Source organism: Nyctibius grandis, chromosome Z, assembly GCF_013368605.1.
Source record: "Nyctibius grandis isolate bNycGra1 chromosome Z, bNycGra1.pri, whole genome shotgun sequence".
Taxonomy (NCBI): Eukaryota; Metazoa; Chordata; class Aves; order Nyctibiiformes; family Nyctibiidae; genus Nyctibius; species Nyctibius grandis.
Genome location: NC_090695.1, coordinates 68,880,130 through 68,893,442, shown reverse-complemented (window position 1 = coordinate 68,893,442; position 13,313 = coordinate 68,880,130). Strand labels below are relative to the sequence as shown.

General features: G+C 40.5%; 1 protein-coding gene across 1 annotated transcript in view; it reads left to right on the top strand.

Annotated features, from left to right (window-relative positions):
• Positions 1–13,313, top strand: part of DAPK1 (death associated protein kinase 1) — an 87,566-nt gene that overhangs the window by 43,730 nt on the left and 30,523 nt on the right. The window contains exons 3-10 of the mRNA XM_068422074.1: positions 5,512–5,650; positions 7,565–7,694; positions 7,977–8,025; positions 8,176–8,202; positions 8,629–8,781; positions 8,929–8,974; positions 10,613–10,702; positions 12,006–12,098. Coding sequence (XP_068278175.1) covers positions 5,512–5,650; positions 7,565–7,694; positions 7,977–8,025; positions 8,176–8,202; positions 8,629–8,781; positions 8,929–8,974; positions 10,613–10,702; positions 12,006–12,098 — 727 coding nt within the window. The remainder of the gene's footprint in view (positions 1–5,511; positions 5,651–7,564; positions 7,695–7,976; positions 8,026–8,175; positions 8,203–8,628; positions 8,782–8,928; positions 8,975–10,612; positions 10,703–12,005; positions 12,099–13,313) is intronic.

Here is a 13,313-nt window from a genome sequence, read left to right as displayed (position 1 = left end):
CCAAAGCTGACTTAGAAACAAGGCTGGGGCATTGTAATGGAGATGGAACCAATGTACTTCTTGGGTGAATCTCCCATTCAAAAAGATCAGTTATAGGGGCTGATGTATGGAGTTGTCTGCCGCTTCTTCTTTAGATTCAGACTGGCTGTGTGCATGAGATGGGATGTACACAGGTACATTGGTGGAATGGGGCTTTCTGGTTGGCTTCTGGCTCCACTTCTGAAGGTGCCATGGGATAGTAAAATGTGTGGTGTTTATTTGCTGTGGGACTGTGTTATCCTGGCTGAGGCACAGGGCTAGATTTGAAAAACCAACAGCATTTTAGGAGGTTTGTGAAGACTGCAGTAGCTTATGTAGCCCGTGTTTTTACTGGGTTGTTCTAACCCATTTCTTGATCTGTGATATCTGGAAGTCCAGTCAAGATCATCTAGTGATTTTGGGTATATAATCTGGTTATCAAATCTGTGAAAGCAGACTCTGCTGATAGACCTGGGGGCACTATAATCCAATGAATTAACTGTGGAAGTGAAACTTGTAAAGGATGTTGAATGTGGACCTGTATTAACCCTCTATGACTTGCTTGAAGTAATTGTCTTGCAGTGGTACCGTGGTTTTCTGTATACCTGTGGTGGTACAGCTTAATATCAGACCTGCCAGAGTCAGCAGGAAGGCAGGGAATAAGCAGTCTTCCGGCAAGTGTGAAGAGGAAGCTAAGAAACACAACTTGCATTACTGAGCTCCCACGGGAACATAGGTCACAGCCCTTCACGTCGGGAAGGGCCTCCGGAGGCTGCCTGAAGCAGAGGGACCTTTCCGGGAAGCCGGGCTTTTCTGAGATTCCAGGTCGTCTCATGTGTGCTAGTTTAACACTTTACTCATCATTGCGGTAACACCCCATTTCTCTCAGGCCTTATGTCCCTGCTGGCAAAAGTAAGCAGCAGGATAAGCTGGCTGGGCATTGTGTTTGCCAGCGATAGCAGTGCCCAAAGGGAGAACACAGGGTACTGAGCTCTTTTCTTTCTGAAAAGAAATTCTTCCTAATGTCCAACCTGAACCTCCCCTGGCGAAGCTTGAGGCTGTGTCCTCTTGTCCTATCGCTAGTTGCCCAGGAGAAGAGGCCGACTCCCACTTCACTACAACCTCCCTTCAGGTAGTTGTAGACGGCAATAAGGTCACCTCTGAGCCTCCTCTTCTCCAGGCTAAACAACCCCAGCTCCCTCAGCCGTTCCTCATAGGTCAGACCCTCCAGACCCTTCACCAGCTTGGTCGCCCTCCTCTGGACTCGCTCCAACACCTCAACATCTTTCTTGAAGTGTGGCGCCCAGAACTGGACACAGTATTCAAGGTGCAGCCTCACCAGTGCCGAGTAGAGAGGGACGATCACTTCCCTAGACCAGCTGGCTACACTATTCCTAATAGAGACCAGGATGCACTTGGCCTTCTTGGCCACCTGGGCACACTGCTGGCTCATGTTTAGCTGGCTGTGGATCAGCACCCCCAGGTCTCTTTCCGCTGGGCCGCTTTCTAACCACTCTTCCCCCAGCCTGTAGCGCTGCATGGGGTTGTTGTGGCCGAAGTGTAAGACCCGGCACTTGTTCTTGTTGAACCTCATGCCGTTGGTCTCGGTCCATCTATCTAACCTGTCCAGATCCCTCTGTAGGGCCTTTCTACCCTCCAGCAGATCGACACTGCCACCCAGCTTGGTGTCATCTGCAAATTTACTGAGGGTGCACTCAATCCCTAAGTCTAGATCATCTATAAAGATATTGAACAGCACCGGCCCCAGAACTGAGCCCTGGGGAACACCGCTAGTGACCAGCTGCCAGTTGGACTTTGCCCCATTCACCACCACTCCCTGGGCTCGGCCATCCAGCCAGTTTTTAACCCATTGAAGAGTCCACCCATCCAAGCCCCGGGCAGCCAGTTTGTCTAGGAGGATGCTGTGGGAGACAGTGTCGAATGCCTTACTGAAGTCTAGATAGACTACATCCACAGCCCTGCCCTCATCTCCTAAGCGGGTCACTTGGTCGTAGAAGGAGACCAGGTTGGTCAAGCAGGACCTGCCTTTCATGAATCCATGCTGGCTGGCCCCAATGCCCCGATTGTCCTGCATGTGCCCTGTAACGGCACTCAGGATGATCTGTTCCATTACCTTGCCTGGCACCGAGGTCAGGCTGACAGGCCTATAGTTCCCTGGATCGTCCTTCGGGCCCTTCTTGTAGATGGGCGTTACATTTGCTAATTTCCAGTCAGCTGGAACTTCTCCAGTTAACCAGGACTGCCGGTAGATAATAGAGAGTGGTTTGGCAAGTTCATTTGCCAGTTCCTTCATTACTCTGGGGTGAATCCCATCCGGGCCCATAGCCTTGTGGGTGTCCAGCTGGCACAGCAGGTCACTAACTGTCTCCTCCTGGATTACGGCAGGTTCACACAGCCCCCCCATCCCTAATTTCAGGCTCTGGGGGCCGAGTCTCCTGAGGACAACCGGTCTTAATATTAAAGACCGAGGCAAAGAAGGCATTGAGCACCTCTGCCTTTTCCTCATCCCCTGACACTGCACTACCCTCCTCATTCAGCAAGTGGTGGAGGCTCTCCTTGACCCTCCTTTTGCTGTTGATATATTTGTAAAAGCTTTTTTTGTTATCTTTGACTGTAGCAGCCAAGTCAAGCTCTAATTGAGCTTTGGCCCTTCTAATCTTCTCCCTACACGACCTGGCCACGTCCCTATAGACCTCCCAAGTTACCTGACCCTTCTTCCAGAGTAAGTAGGCTCTCTTTTTTTCCTTAAGTTCTAGTCTAAGTTCTCTGTTTAACCAGGCCCGTCTTTTTCCCCGACGGCTTGTCTTCCTATACACCAGGACAGCCTGCTCCTGAATATTTAGCAATTAATTAATGTTTTGTTTCACACCATTATAAGGCCTATGATATAATTGTAAAAGAAATGTCACTACAACTGACTTGTGGCGAAGACAGGAGGGTAGTACTCAGCAGTGCTAGAGAAGAGCTATATGCGATCTCATGCAATTAACTATTCACAAATGTGATACTTTGAGACACATAACACATGTAATTCATGTAATTTCATTCTTGTACTTTCATGCAGTCTAAACTTGCAGGATATGAAATCGCACAAAATTGAATGATTGCAGATAAGAAGCAGCTGAATATGAAGAGGCTTTTTCCATTTTACACAAATAGAGTTACGTTTCTTTGATAGCTGTCTTGAAAATAAGTAAACCTTGGGAATTAAATGTTTCTTTTGGATCTAAAAGGAACGTGTATAATCAATGTTGCTGTTCATAGATGACTAGTAAGTTTCACAGAGACTGTGTCTCTTTAAAATGCCAACAGGAATAAGAGCAAGCCATAAAACATACCCATACCTGTGTGACACAGTCATGGTCTGGTTTAGACTGCAAAGTGTTGCAAGTTGGCATTGCTGAAAACGCATGCTTGGAGTGCTTCTGTTGCATTTGTGACGGTTGATGAATGCTTTAAGCATCAGCAGGCGCTTTCACTGTTTCACAGTGGGTGATCTGCACGAAAAGCAGACAGGACACCCGGGTGTTTGGTGCAGCCTTTCAGCCTCTTCCTGGGCCGAGGGTCCGGCTCCACCAGCTCTCCAAGCTGTGTGTTGGATAGCCTGGTGCCAGACCGTGCTGAGTGCGTAAAGGTGCTGGGTTTTGCTGTGACTGCTGCCACGGCTGCCCACAGCTGGGGAAGTAGCCACAGTGAGTCTGCCTGCTCTGCGTGGCAGGGCTGTGCTCCAGTTAACAGCCTCCTGGCAGCTGCAGCAAGCATCCACTTGGAAACATGTGGAAACAAGTTCCACGGGATGTGTAAGTCCCTTAGCCCAGTAACTGGAAATGAAGAGAAATGCCAGCACACTGTGTCACAATCCAGGTTCCTGTTCGTCATCCTAAAGTGCTGCAGAGCTACAGAGCTTAGCCTGAAAACCTTCTGCTATTTCTTCAGTCTGAAGCAAAGAATGAGAGAATATGCATGTGTATCCATTTGTAAGATGTTTCTGACCATCCTCTGTAAAATAATGAACTGTATTTAATCTTTAGGAATTTCATTTTAATGTCTCTACAACAACAAAAAAATTATTAAAATGGCCTCTTTTCCTTCCAGTCTATAATTCTTATATTTAATGGCACTTTGTTTCAATAATTGCTTTCATGCAGAAAGTATTACAACACAAATAATATCCAAAACAATACTGTCATTATCGTCTAGGCAGCTCAGTGAAAGCTCCAAGAACTCATTAAAATACACTTTTCATGCAATTTGCATTACAATAACGCAGATTAAGTCTCTTGAAAAGTAGACGTTTTAAAGAAGTCAAATGTATTTCCAGAAATTTGCCCAGACTGTTCAGCTATTGTTATATGTTAATTCCATTATTTTTAATAATCAGAACTTTAAATCGTGAACGGATTATTTTTTTCCCTACAGAAAGGCAACATAAATTAGGGTGTACTTTCTGATTTTTTTTAATATTGATACAATGCAAAATATGACCATCTTTGCAGTCTCTGAGACATTTCTAGGTAATAATACTGCTTTTATAAACAGGAAAAACAGTTTGCCACAGTGGACAGCCATCTCAGCATATGTCCTTAAAATAAAAGAAGTTTGGTTGTTTTTTAAGAACAGTTGTAGTTCAGTGTTCCCTATTCACTTCAATATCTCTTTTTCTGTTGACAATTATCACCACTGCTGCGAGACTGCTGACTGAGCTGAGAAAAGGGTTGTCTCCAATTTATTCCTCTTCCTCAAATGCAAAAATCTATATGTGCTTATGTACCCTCCTCACTTCTTACCTCTCTTCTTTCTGCCTGGGCAGCTAAAACAGTTGCTGGAAATAGTCTTAAGGACAGTAGTGGCTTTTCGTTGTAGGAAAGGTATGGTAATTTTAGAGTACAAATACAACATACGTGCTGAATGTAATACACTATTTCAAAGAATAGAGTGTATTTTCAAAGAGTTGAAGGCTTTGAGGAGTTCAGAAACTTGAGCAGTAGGACAGGTACCAGTAACTGTTTCAAAGTAAGCTTTAAATTTTGTATTTTTCAGTTGAGGAGGGGGAATCTGCTGTTTTACTGGTAGTATGAACCAATTCGTGTTTTATTTTCTAGATGTCCCATTACATTAGCATGTTTCAAGTATACTTACTTCACATTTAATTTTATTCTTTTCAATGTGCGTACAGAGAATAGGTGGGGTTTACTTCATTTAAATTTAGATACAGCCAACCATGTTTGTTAGGTTTTTTAAACCATTTTTTGTTTGAAAATAAGACTCTCTTTATTGTATTCTTTTCAGAGGGAGAAAGGGTAGTTACTAACTGTTTTGGGTAATGAATTAAGTAATTTTCATCTTCTTTTTTGATATTGACAACATTTAAAGCATCTGGATCCTTTCAAGGCTGATCTGAGAATAGCTATGCTGTAAGGAACCCATTGGTTAAAGCAAGCTTGTCAATAACACTGCTTCTGCTCTCCCAAGTGTTGCAGGTGGAGAGCTCTTTGATTTCTTAGCTGAGAAAGAATCTCTCACGGAGGAGGAAGCCACAGAATTTCTCAAACAGATACTTAATGGTGTTCAATATCTCCACTCTCTGCAAATTGCCCACTTTGATCTTAAGGTATGTTGAGCAGATAAAAACTTCCAACACCTGTAAGCAACACCTGTTAAAAGTCCTTTGTAACACCAGCCACAAATCTGCCGTAGTTTTCTTTTGCTAGTTTATGTAGACAGGGAAAAGCTGAGCTGTTGAAAAGAAATTACTGAACCTTAAATAGTTCCCATCTGTTTTTAATGTAAGGTTCTTCATGGAAAATGACAACTTTCGATGAAATGAAACAATTCTGAGGAAGCAGTCTTGAAATAAAAATGATGATTATGATTTTATGGAATGCAAATGGAATATGGATGAAACATTCTGAACAGGATGCCTTTTTACCAACTTTTTTTTTTTTGCCGTTGTATACATTTTATGCTCACATGAACAGGAGCATGTTAGGTACTAAGTTGAAACAGTACAGAGTTAAGTACAAAGATTCTTATCGAGCAGACAGGCCCAATAATTTCCTCTTCTTTTTTTTTTTGCTTTTGGACCTCTTTCGATTGTTTTTAGAAAAACTGTTAATTGCATCCTTTTGGTAGTGAAAAGAGAGCTTTTGTATCTAAACTCAGTTACTGCTTTTTTAATGTTTCGATTTCAGAATGTTTTCCTCTGTAAGATCTTTTTTCAGAGGCAGGCAGCTGAACATTCCCTGAAGTCTGCTGAAGTCAGCAGCTATGTCTATAATAGGAAAAGGAGGCAGAATTACTACATTGCAGTGCAGTTCTGAAAGGGGTGCTGTGTTTTGGGGATGAGGTAGAGAAGGGAATGGTTTTCAGGGTAAGCATAACTTTTCCAATCTCATCGTCCTTACCTACAACACTATATTTGGTCTTTGTATGACAGTCAGCAAGAGAAAAGAATTGTGGATCTAGTAAGAAATACATTTCTTACCATATAAAATGTAAATTTTTGCCAATGTGCTTGTAATAAAACAAAACATCCTTACACCAAATACCAAGAATATGTGAATTAAAGTATGCAGCAAGAGTTGAAGTATGCAGAACAATAAAAGTATGCAATAGAAATGTAGGGAGGGAAGGAAGATAATTTGCACATAATCAGCCCCTGTAATTGGGGAAGAGAGGTAAAAGAAGGGTGATGATAAAGAGGTGTCTTTAGTGACTCCACAAGTTCTTAACTATGTGAGCAGGATGGATGTAGCTCCAGGAACTCTTCAGAGCATGCCAGCTTACGGACATGACAAGATATGGAGACTAAGTATCTGGTAGTGTAGATAGTATTCTGTATGCTAGTTAAAGTGATGGAGTGTAGAAGCAGACTGCTTGGATTATAATCTTGACGTTTTATCTTCTAACTTTGTTCTGTTTTTACAAATCTTTGTTGTAAAATATCCAAGGTCCGTATTTTAAAAATATGGCTAGAAAAGACATGAGAACCTGCTCTTTATCCTTTTTTTGTGAGTATGTTGAGCCTTAAAATCTGGGAGCTGGCCCACTCCTGAAGTTTCTCTTGGAGATCGAAAGGCAACAAGATATACCTCCCTGATTGCTTGTGCAGTGTGAAAGAAACCTCTTTCAGGGAGTAATGTTAACCAAGCCAAAATACTAGTTTATAGGACTTGGTTTCTTGGGATGGCCATAATGCAGGGGCTGTGGTCTTTACTGTAGGCAGCATATTTTACGTAGGGTCAGTCCACATGAAAACTGCAACTGTTAAGTCTATAAGAGGTCAAATCTTGTCCCTGTGGAAATCATGGCACTCTGTTATCAACATGAAATCCTAACTTACTGTAGTTAATTTTTAGCATATGTTAGATTGTAATAGGAAAAGATGGGATTTTTCTGCTGAAGACAATTCAAGAGGCTGAAGGAAGTAAAGAGAAGTGTTCAGTGCTGAAGAATGCTGGTATGTGTCAGACATTTCATACCTGTGTATAATCTCTCTTTCTCTCCCCCTTCCTCCTTCTCAAAGCCTGAAAACATAATGTTATTGGACAGGAGTGTACCAAAGCCTCGAATCAAGATTATTGACTTTGGTTTAGCACACAAAATTGACTTTGGAAATGAATTCAAAAATATCTTCGGAACGCCAGAGTTTGTCGGTGAGAAAACTGTTGTTTCTTCAGACTGTTCTTTCTCGGTCTATGAAATAGTACATGTGGCTTAGCTTGGTTTGGCTGAGTTGCAGGTTGTGTAGTTTGTGTGTAATTCATGACATTTTGAAATTTAAATAAGCAATTTGTAGCGTTCAGTTCCTGCTTAGACTTGCATGAAGGTGTTTTTATCTGTCAGCATCTTAGCTTATTATGTCTGACATATATAGGCTCAGAGTGACATAGATCTGTTCTTTGACTACATACTGATCTTCCTGCTTTCTCCTTTAGCTCCTGAAATAGTAAATTATGAGCCTCTTGGTCTTGAAGCAGATATGTGGTAAGTTATTGGATCTTACTTGAAATAAATATCTCGTGATTATTCTTATAATGTTCTAACCTTTTTTTTTCCTCTTCTCTCTCTTCCTCCATCTGTTTCTCTCCCTTCTCCCTCATCCCTTTTTTTTTTTTACTCCCTCCTTCACTCCAGGAGCATTGGTGTAATAACTTATATTCTGTAAGTACCAAAATCTATGGGTGGCTCTTCCAAATGCTGGGTTTTTAATTCTTATTCTGTCCTCCGGGTTTTTGGTGGTGTCTATACAAGTCAAACAATTTCGATTGCACATCATGATTCAAGTTGAATGATCATAAAAGCAATAGTATAATTCTTGAAAGAATGGCCATTAATCAACATTGAGATAGCATGAGAAGCTCTCTTCAAATCTCTGGGTGATTTTGAACAGCGACTTTTATCTTAATAAGTATTCTCTGAAATGACAGCAAAGCTTTTTGCCCTGCTAGATCACGTCTTCCTGAAAGTATGTTTGCAGTCTTAAAGCAGAAAAGAAAAATGTTCACTTTGTGCTGTTATTTGATCTAACAGGCTTGAAACAGCAATGTTACCACGTGTAATGAGAGGAATGTTCTGTCTGTCTTGCAGTCTAAGTGGTGCATCACCATTTCTTGGAGAAACCAAACAGGAAACGTTAGCAAATGTGTCCGCGGTGAATTATGAATTTGAAGAAGAGTTCTTCAGTAATACCAGTGCCCTAGCTAAAGATTTTATACGCAGACTTCTAGTCAAGGATCCAAAGTGAGTTGTTCTCATGTGTATGCACTGTTGCAGTCTACATTTCTAGTATTTCGAATTACATGATATTTTGTGATGTTAGTTTAATAAACTTATAGCAGTATGTATTTATTACTGTCTAAACGAGTTCTATCTTCTGTTCTATTAAAGGAAGAGAATGACTATTCAAGATAGTTTGCTGCATCCTTGGATCAAGGTTAGCATGTAATTCATTCTCTGTTGTCCTGTTTCTAATCATTCTTCAATTCATACTTCGCTTTCACTTTTCAAGTTCCTTGACAAGGAAAATTGGCATAATTGTTTAATATAATTTACTGTTTTGGAAAGCTGTCTGTATGAAAACTAATATGTCCAGAATGTGGACTTCATTAACATACCCTCTATATAAGTTAGCAATAGGGAGGTAGCCACCTATTGAGGTTAAAATCATGCTACAGCAGAGAAGCTAATCTTCAGGTAGCATTGCACTGAGAGAGATACATTCTCTGAATACAGTCCATTTTCCTCTCACATTTTTCATCTTCTAATCTCCTTATTTAGATTGGTCAAAAAAAGGTCATCTCTCTTCTGTCCTTCCTCTTTAGACTGAAGAAAGCAGTCGATGCAGGGCAGTGGTCCACTTCTTTCAGTGTTCTGCAGTGTTTGGTTTGGATTGCGCTGTTGTGGTGCTACTAGGTTGAGAGGGAGAAAATGGGACCTATCATTCTTCTTAATGTGTGTAGTAATACCTGCCACTTTTTCAATTCCATGCTGCATTCTGATTGTGAATAGTAAACCTCTTCAGTGCCATTGATTTTCCCCACTGGGGATGCACAGTGGGTATTTGACTCCGTTCCACTTCCCAGAGAACCAGTTAGCAGAATATTTATCCATGCCACAGTGCTCCAGTTCACAGTTCAGCATCCTAGAGCAGACGTTTCTACACCAGTCTGCCGAACTACAGATTTGACTGGAAGAAGTATTGATACTCAGTGTGCTTTGCTGACTTTTTGATGGGGTAATCTTAAACAGTTGAAACATGTTGAAATGATCTTTTAAACTGTGAAAGCAATCATTGTCCAAGTTTGTCTTTCAGGGACCAAGGTCTCCACTCCTGCAACAAGACATGTTTTGTACCCTGTTATGTTCCTTTATATCTTAACTTTCCAGGCATTCTCCCTTCACCCCACTGGTCATATCCTCTTTCCCGCTTCCCATCACTAGCTTTATCTGCTTTTCTCCATAAAAATGACTTCAAGTATGGGATCATATAATGCAAAATCTGGTGTACATTGCTGGTAACTGCTGCTTGGTATTAGCCTATGAGAAAGTTCGAAGGGTGCAGCCTTAGAACTTGCTGCACAGGTAGGTGGGATGTGATTTTTTTTGGGTCCCAGCAGAATCCAGCTGATTACACTGAGACTGGAACAAAGTTTGACTGCATTTAAAATCAGCCAGGAAGTCTTCCCAGAAGACAAGATTCATCTAGGAGATGATATCTGATGCCTCCATAACAGAGAGGGGTGAAGGATAAAGCTGAATGTTCTGTTGGCTGTTGGCTTTTTTTGTTTAAAAATGAAAAAACAAATTCTGGTATTGTATGAAATATTCTTAGGTCTGGATTTCCTTTAGGGCATTTTCTCAAGAAACTCCGTCTGCATTCCCCACTGGGCTGTGGATGTTAAAATCATGTGCTTAGAATTACTTTATTATTACAGTATGATTACAGTATTATTATAATGTAAGTGGAAGTCATCACTGAAGGACAGTCTTACATACAGGAAGATGCTTTATGAAAGTTCTGGTTATAATTGTGGGATATTTTACAATAGCTTTATTCTCCTTTTGTGCATAGCCTAAAGACACGCAGCAAGCACTTAGTAGAAAAGCATCTGCTGTGAATATGGAGAAATTCAAAAAGTTTGCGGCACGACGAAAATGGAAAGTAAGTCATTCAATAAATCTTCAAAATGTTGGTAACATACAAATGCAGTAGTGCTACCTGCTGCAGGGAAGCATCAGTGCCTTTAAGGGTGGGGAAGAAGAAAGAAGAAACCCGTTCCTCTGTCATTCGGAATAAATCAGGTGGTTGAGTGTGGTGGTATGGGAGAAGACTTCTTTGTTAATGATCTGCATACAGATGCATATGTGTGGATTGTTTGTTTTATGCATCTAGCTGTATGGTGCCATCATCTGTCTTGGTAATGTTTTCAGAGAAGAGGCACTTGTAAGTGTAGGTGTGTGTTTTTGTGACAGTAATCCCAGTAAATCAAACCTCCCTTAAGGAGGCCTCACAGAATTAAATTATTCCAGTAGTTATGCCAACACTCAACAAAGCAGGAAGGAAAAACTAGTCTCTTCTGCAAAGCATTTTTGGTCTGAGACTGCCAACCTGTTTAGAAGTTTGGCATCACTTAATGTTTCCAGAAGTGGGGCAACGTATTAGCTGAAAGCGGTGATCTGTGCAAGGAGCAGTTCATCAAGACAGTCATCCCTCCTCCTTCAGCATGCGTATTGGGGAATTCACAGTGGCCCTAAGCAAGGGCAGGACTGTTGTATGAGAAATCTGCTTATCATGAGGAGAAATGAAACATGAGACAACAGAGTTCACTCTTACTAAAAAAGGAGTTTTATTTATTGTCACAGAGGCGAAGAAATGGGATAATTTTGCGAAGCTATGGACCAAAGGCACAAAATATCCAGCTATGCAGTATAAATTTTTTGCTGCAATTTAGTGTCTGTGTTACATGAATATCTATGGTATTTATAAAATTTAAGTACTAGGCTACTACTGCCCTAAAATAAAATGATGGGTCTAGGAATATCTTAAACTGTTTTATAATACAGCATTTAAAGGAATCCTGTCAGCTAATTTACTCTCAGTTTAGGTTTTCTGTGTGTACATACTTTAGAATATGTACATTTGAATGTTTTCAGTGTGAACAAGAGGATGCAATACAGATCTGTTTTGCTTTGTATTAGAACACCATGGTGAAATAGTAGCAATCCAAAAATATTATGTAGCTTTGCTTAGTGCATATGAATAGCCTATTTGGATTATAAATGTCAAAAGAAATTGAAGTTTCCAATGCACTATAAAAAGGAGATGGGGGATGTTGAAGTCAAACTCCAGGGTTTTTTTGCTAATACGACAGTATTCCTTTAGAATCTCAGCAATAGCATCTTATCACAAGTATTCTGTTCTGATTTTTTTTACATATAGCTTTTTTCTTATTATTTTTAAAAAGCAATCAGTGCGTTTAATATCCTTGTGCCAAAGATTATCAAGATCTTTCTTGTCCAGAAGTAACATGAGTGTCGCTAGGAGTGACGATACTCTGGTAAGTGTGTACTTATATGCTTAGAATGCTTTACTACATCTGAAACTTAACATTTTCTGAAATTATTCTAACAGAAATATTGGGCTATTGAAAATGTGCATAAGTAATTAATGTCATATGAAGGAAGAAACAGATTTTAAGGCTACAGAGGTCAGTTATCCATAGTCTGATCTTCTGCATGACACAAACCTTGAAATTTAATTTATTAATTACCATGATGAGGCTGATAGCTAGTGCCAGAAGTTCATCTGTCTTGGTTTTGAAGTTTGATTCAGGAGGCTTTTTTGTACCGTAGCAATTATAATGTGAAAAATTTGCATCTGAATTTTTCATGGCACTACGTAGAGTAAAATAATATTGCATTTTTTTAACAGAATATTCAAAATCATTGAGTCCCTCTTAGACCCAATGAATGCTAGACAGCAGTTATTTAAGGAGGAAATTTTAAAGTTGGCCAGAATGCGGTTTATGGTATTATATAAGTCTGCTAGATTTAAGTAGTCAGGAGCATTTGCTGTATGCTTTTTAATTACAAATGCTTGTAAATCCAAAAGCATTCTTACTTAGCTTGCTCTACAGTTTTTAATACATGCTTCACAAATTCCCTGTGATCAGAGCTGAGTAACCTCAGCTTGTCTGTGCATTAATAAGATCAAACTTCAAAAATTCTGCAAAGCCCTTTTTCTCTGTATTATCTTCCCTGTGTCACTCCTGTGGAACTCTGCACTCTTGTTTCCGCTTTTCCTCCTCTTATCTTTCTACTTCCATGGTCCTTGTTCTCTGGGTCTTGCCCTCCTTCCTCTGCATCCCCCACCTCAGCTATCAATGTGCCTTTTAATGCTGGATCAGCATTTAATACCTGTGTTGCAGCAGAAAGGATTGTAGCCTAATGTTAGTGTTCTAAAAAATCTGAAACCTCAGAAGAGAATAGGCAAGGGTGATCCAAATACTGGGCTCAGTGAATTTTGGTTCTTTGACGTTTTAGTGCATGGGAGAAAAATAAAGTTACACCTGCAGAGGCATCTAGGCTCGTTACTTAAGGTTCTAGATATTTAATTGGTGCATTGGAATAGATGAAAGCTTGGTACAAAGTACCGCTCCTGTGTCATATTCCTGGATGGCACGAAACTTGGTACTCCAGTTTGTATTTGTGTACCTCTTCATTTTTTTGATGTTCACATATATGCGTGGAATTCGTTTCATTTCATGCAAGTA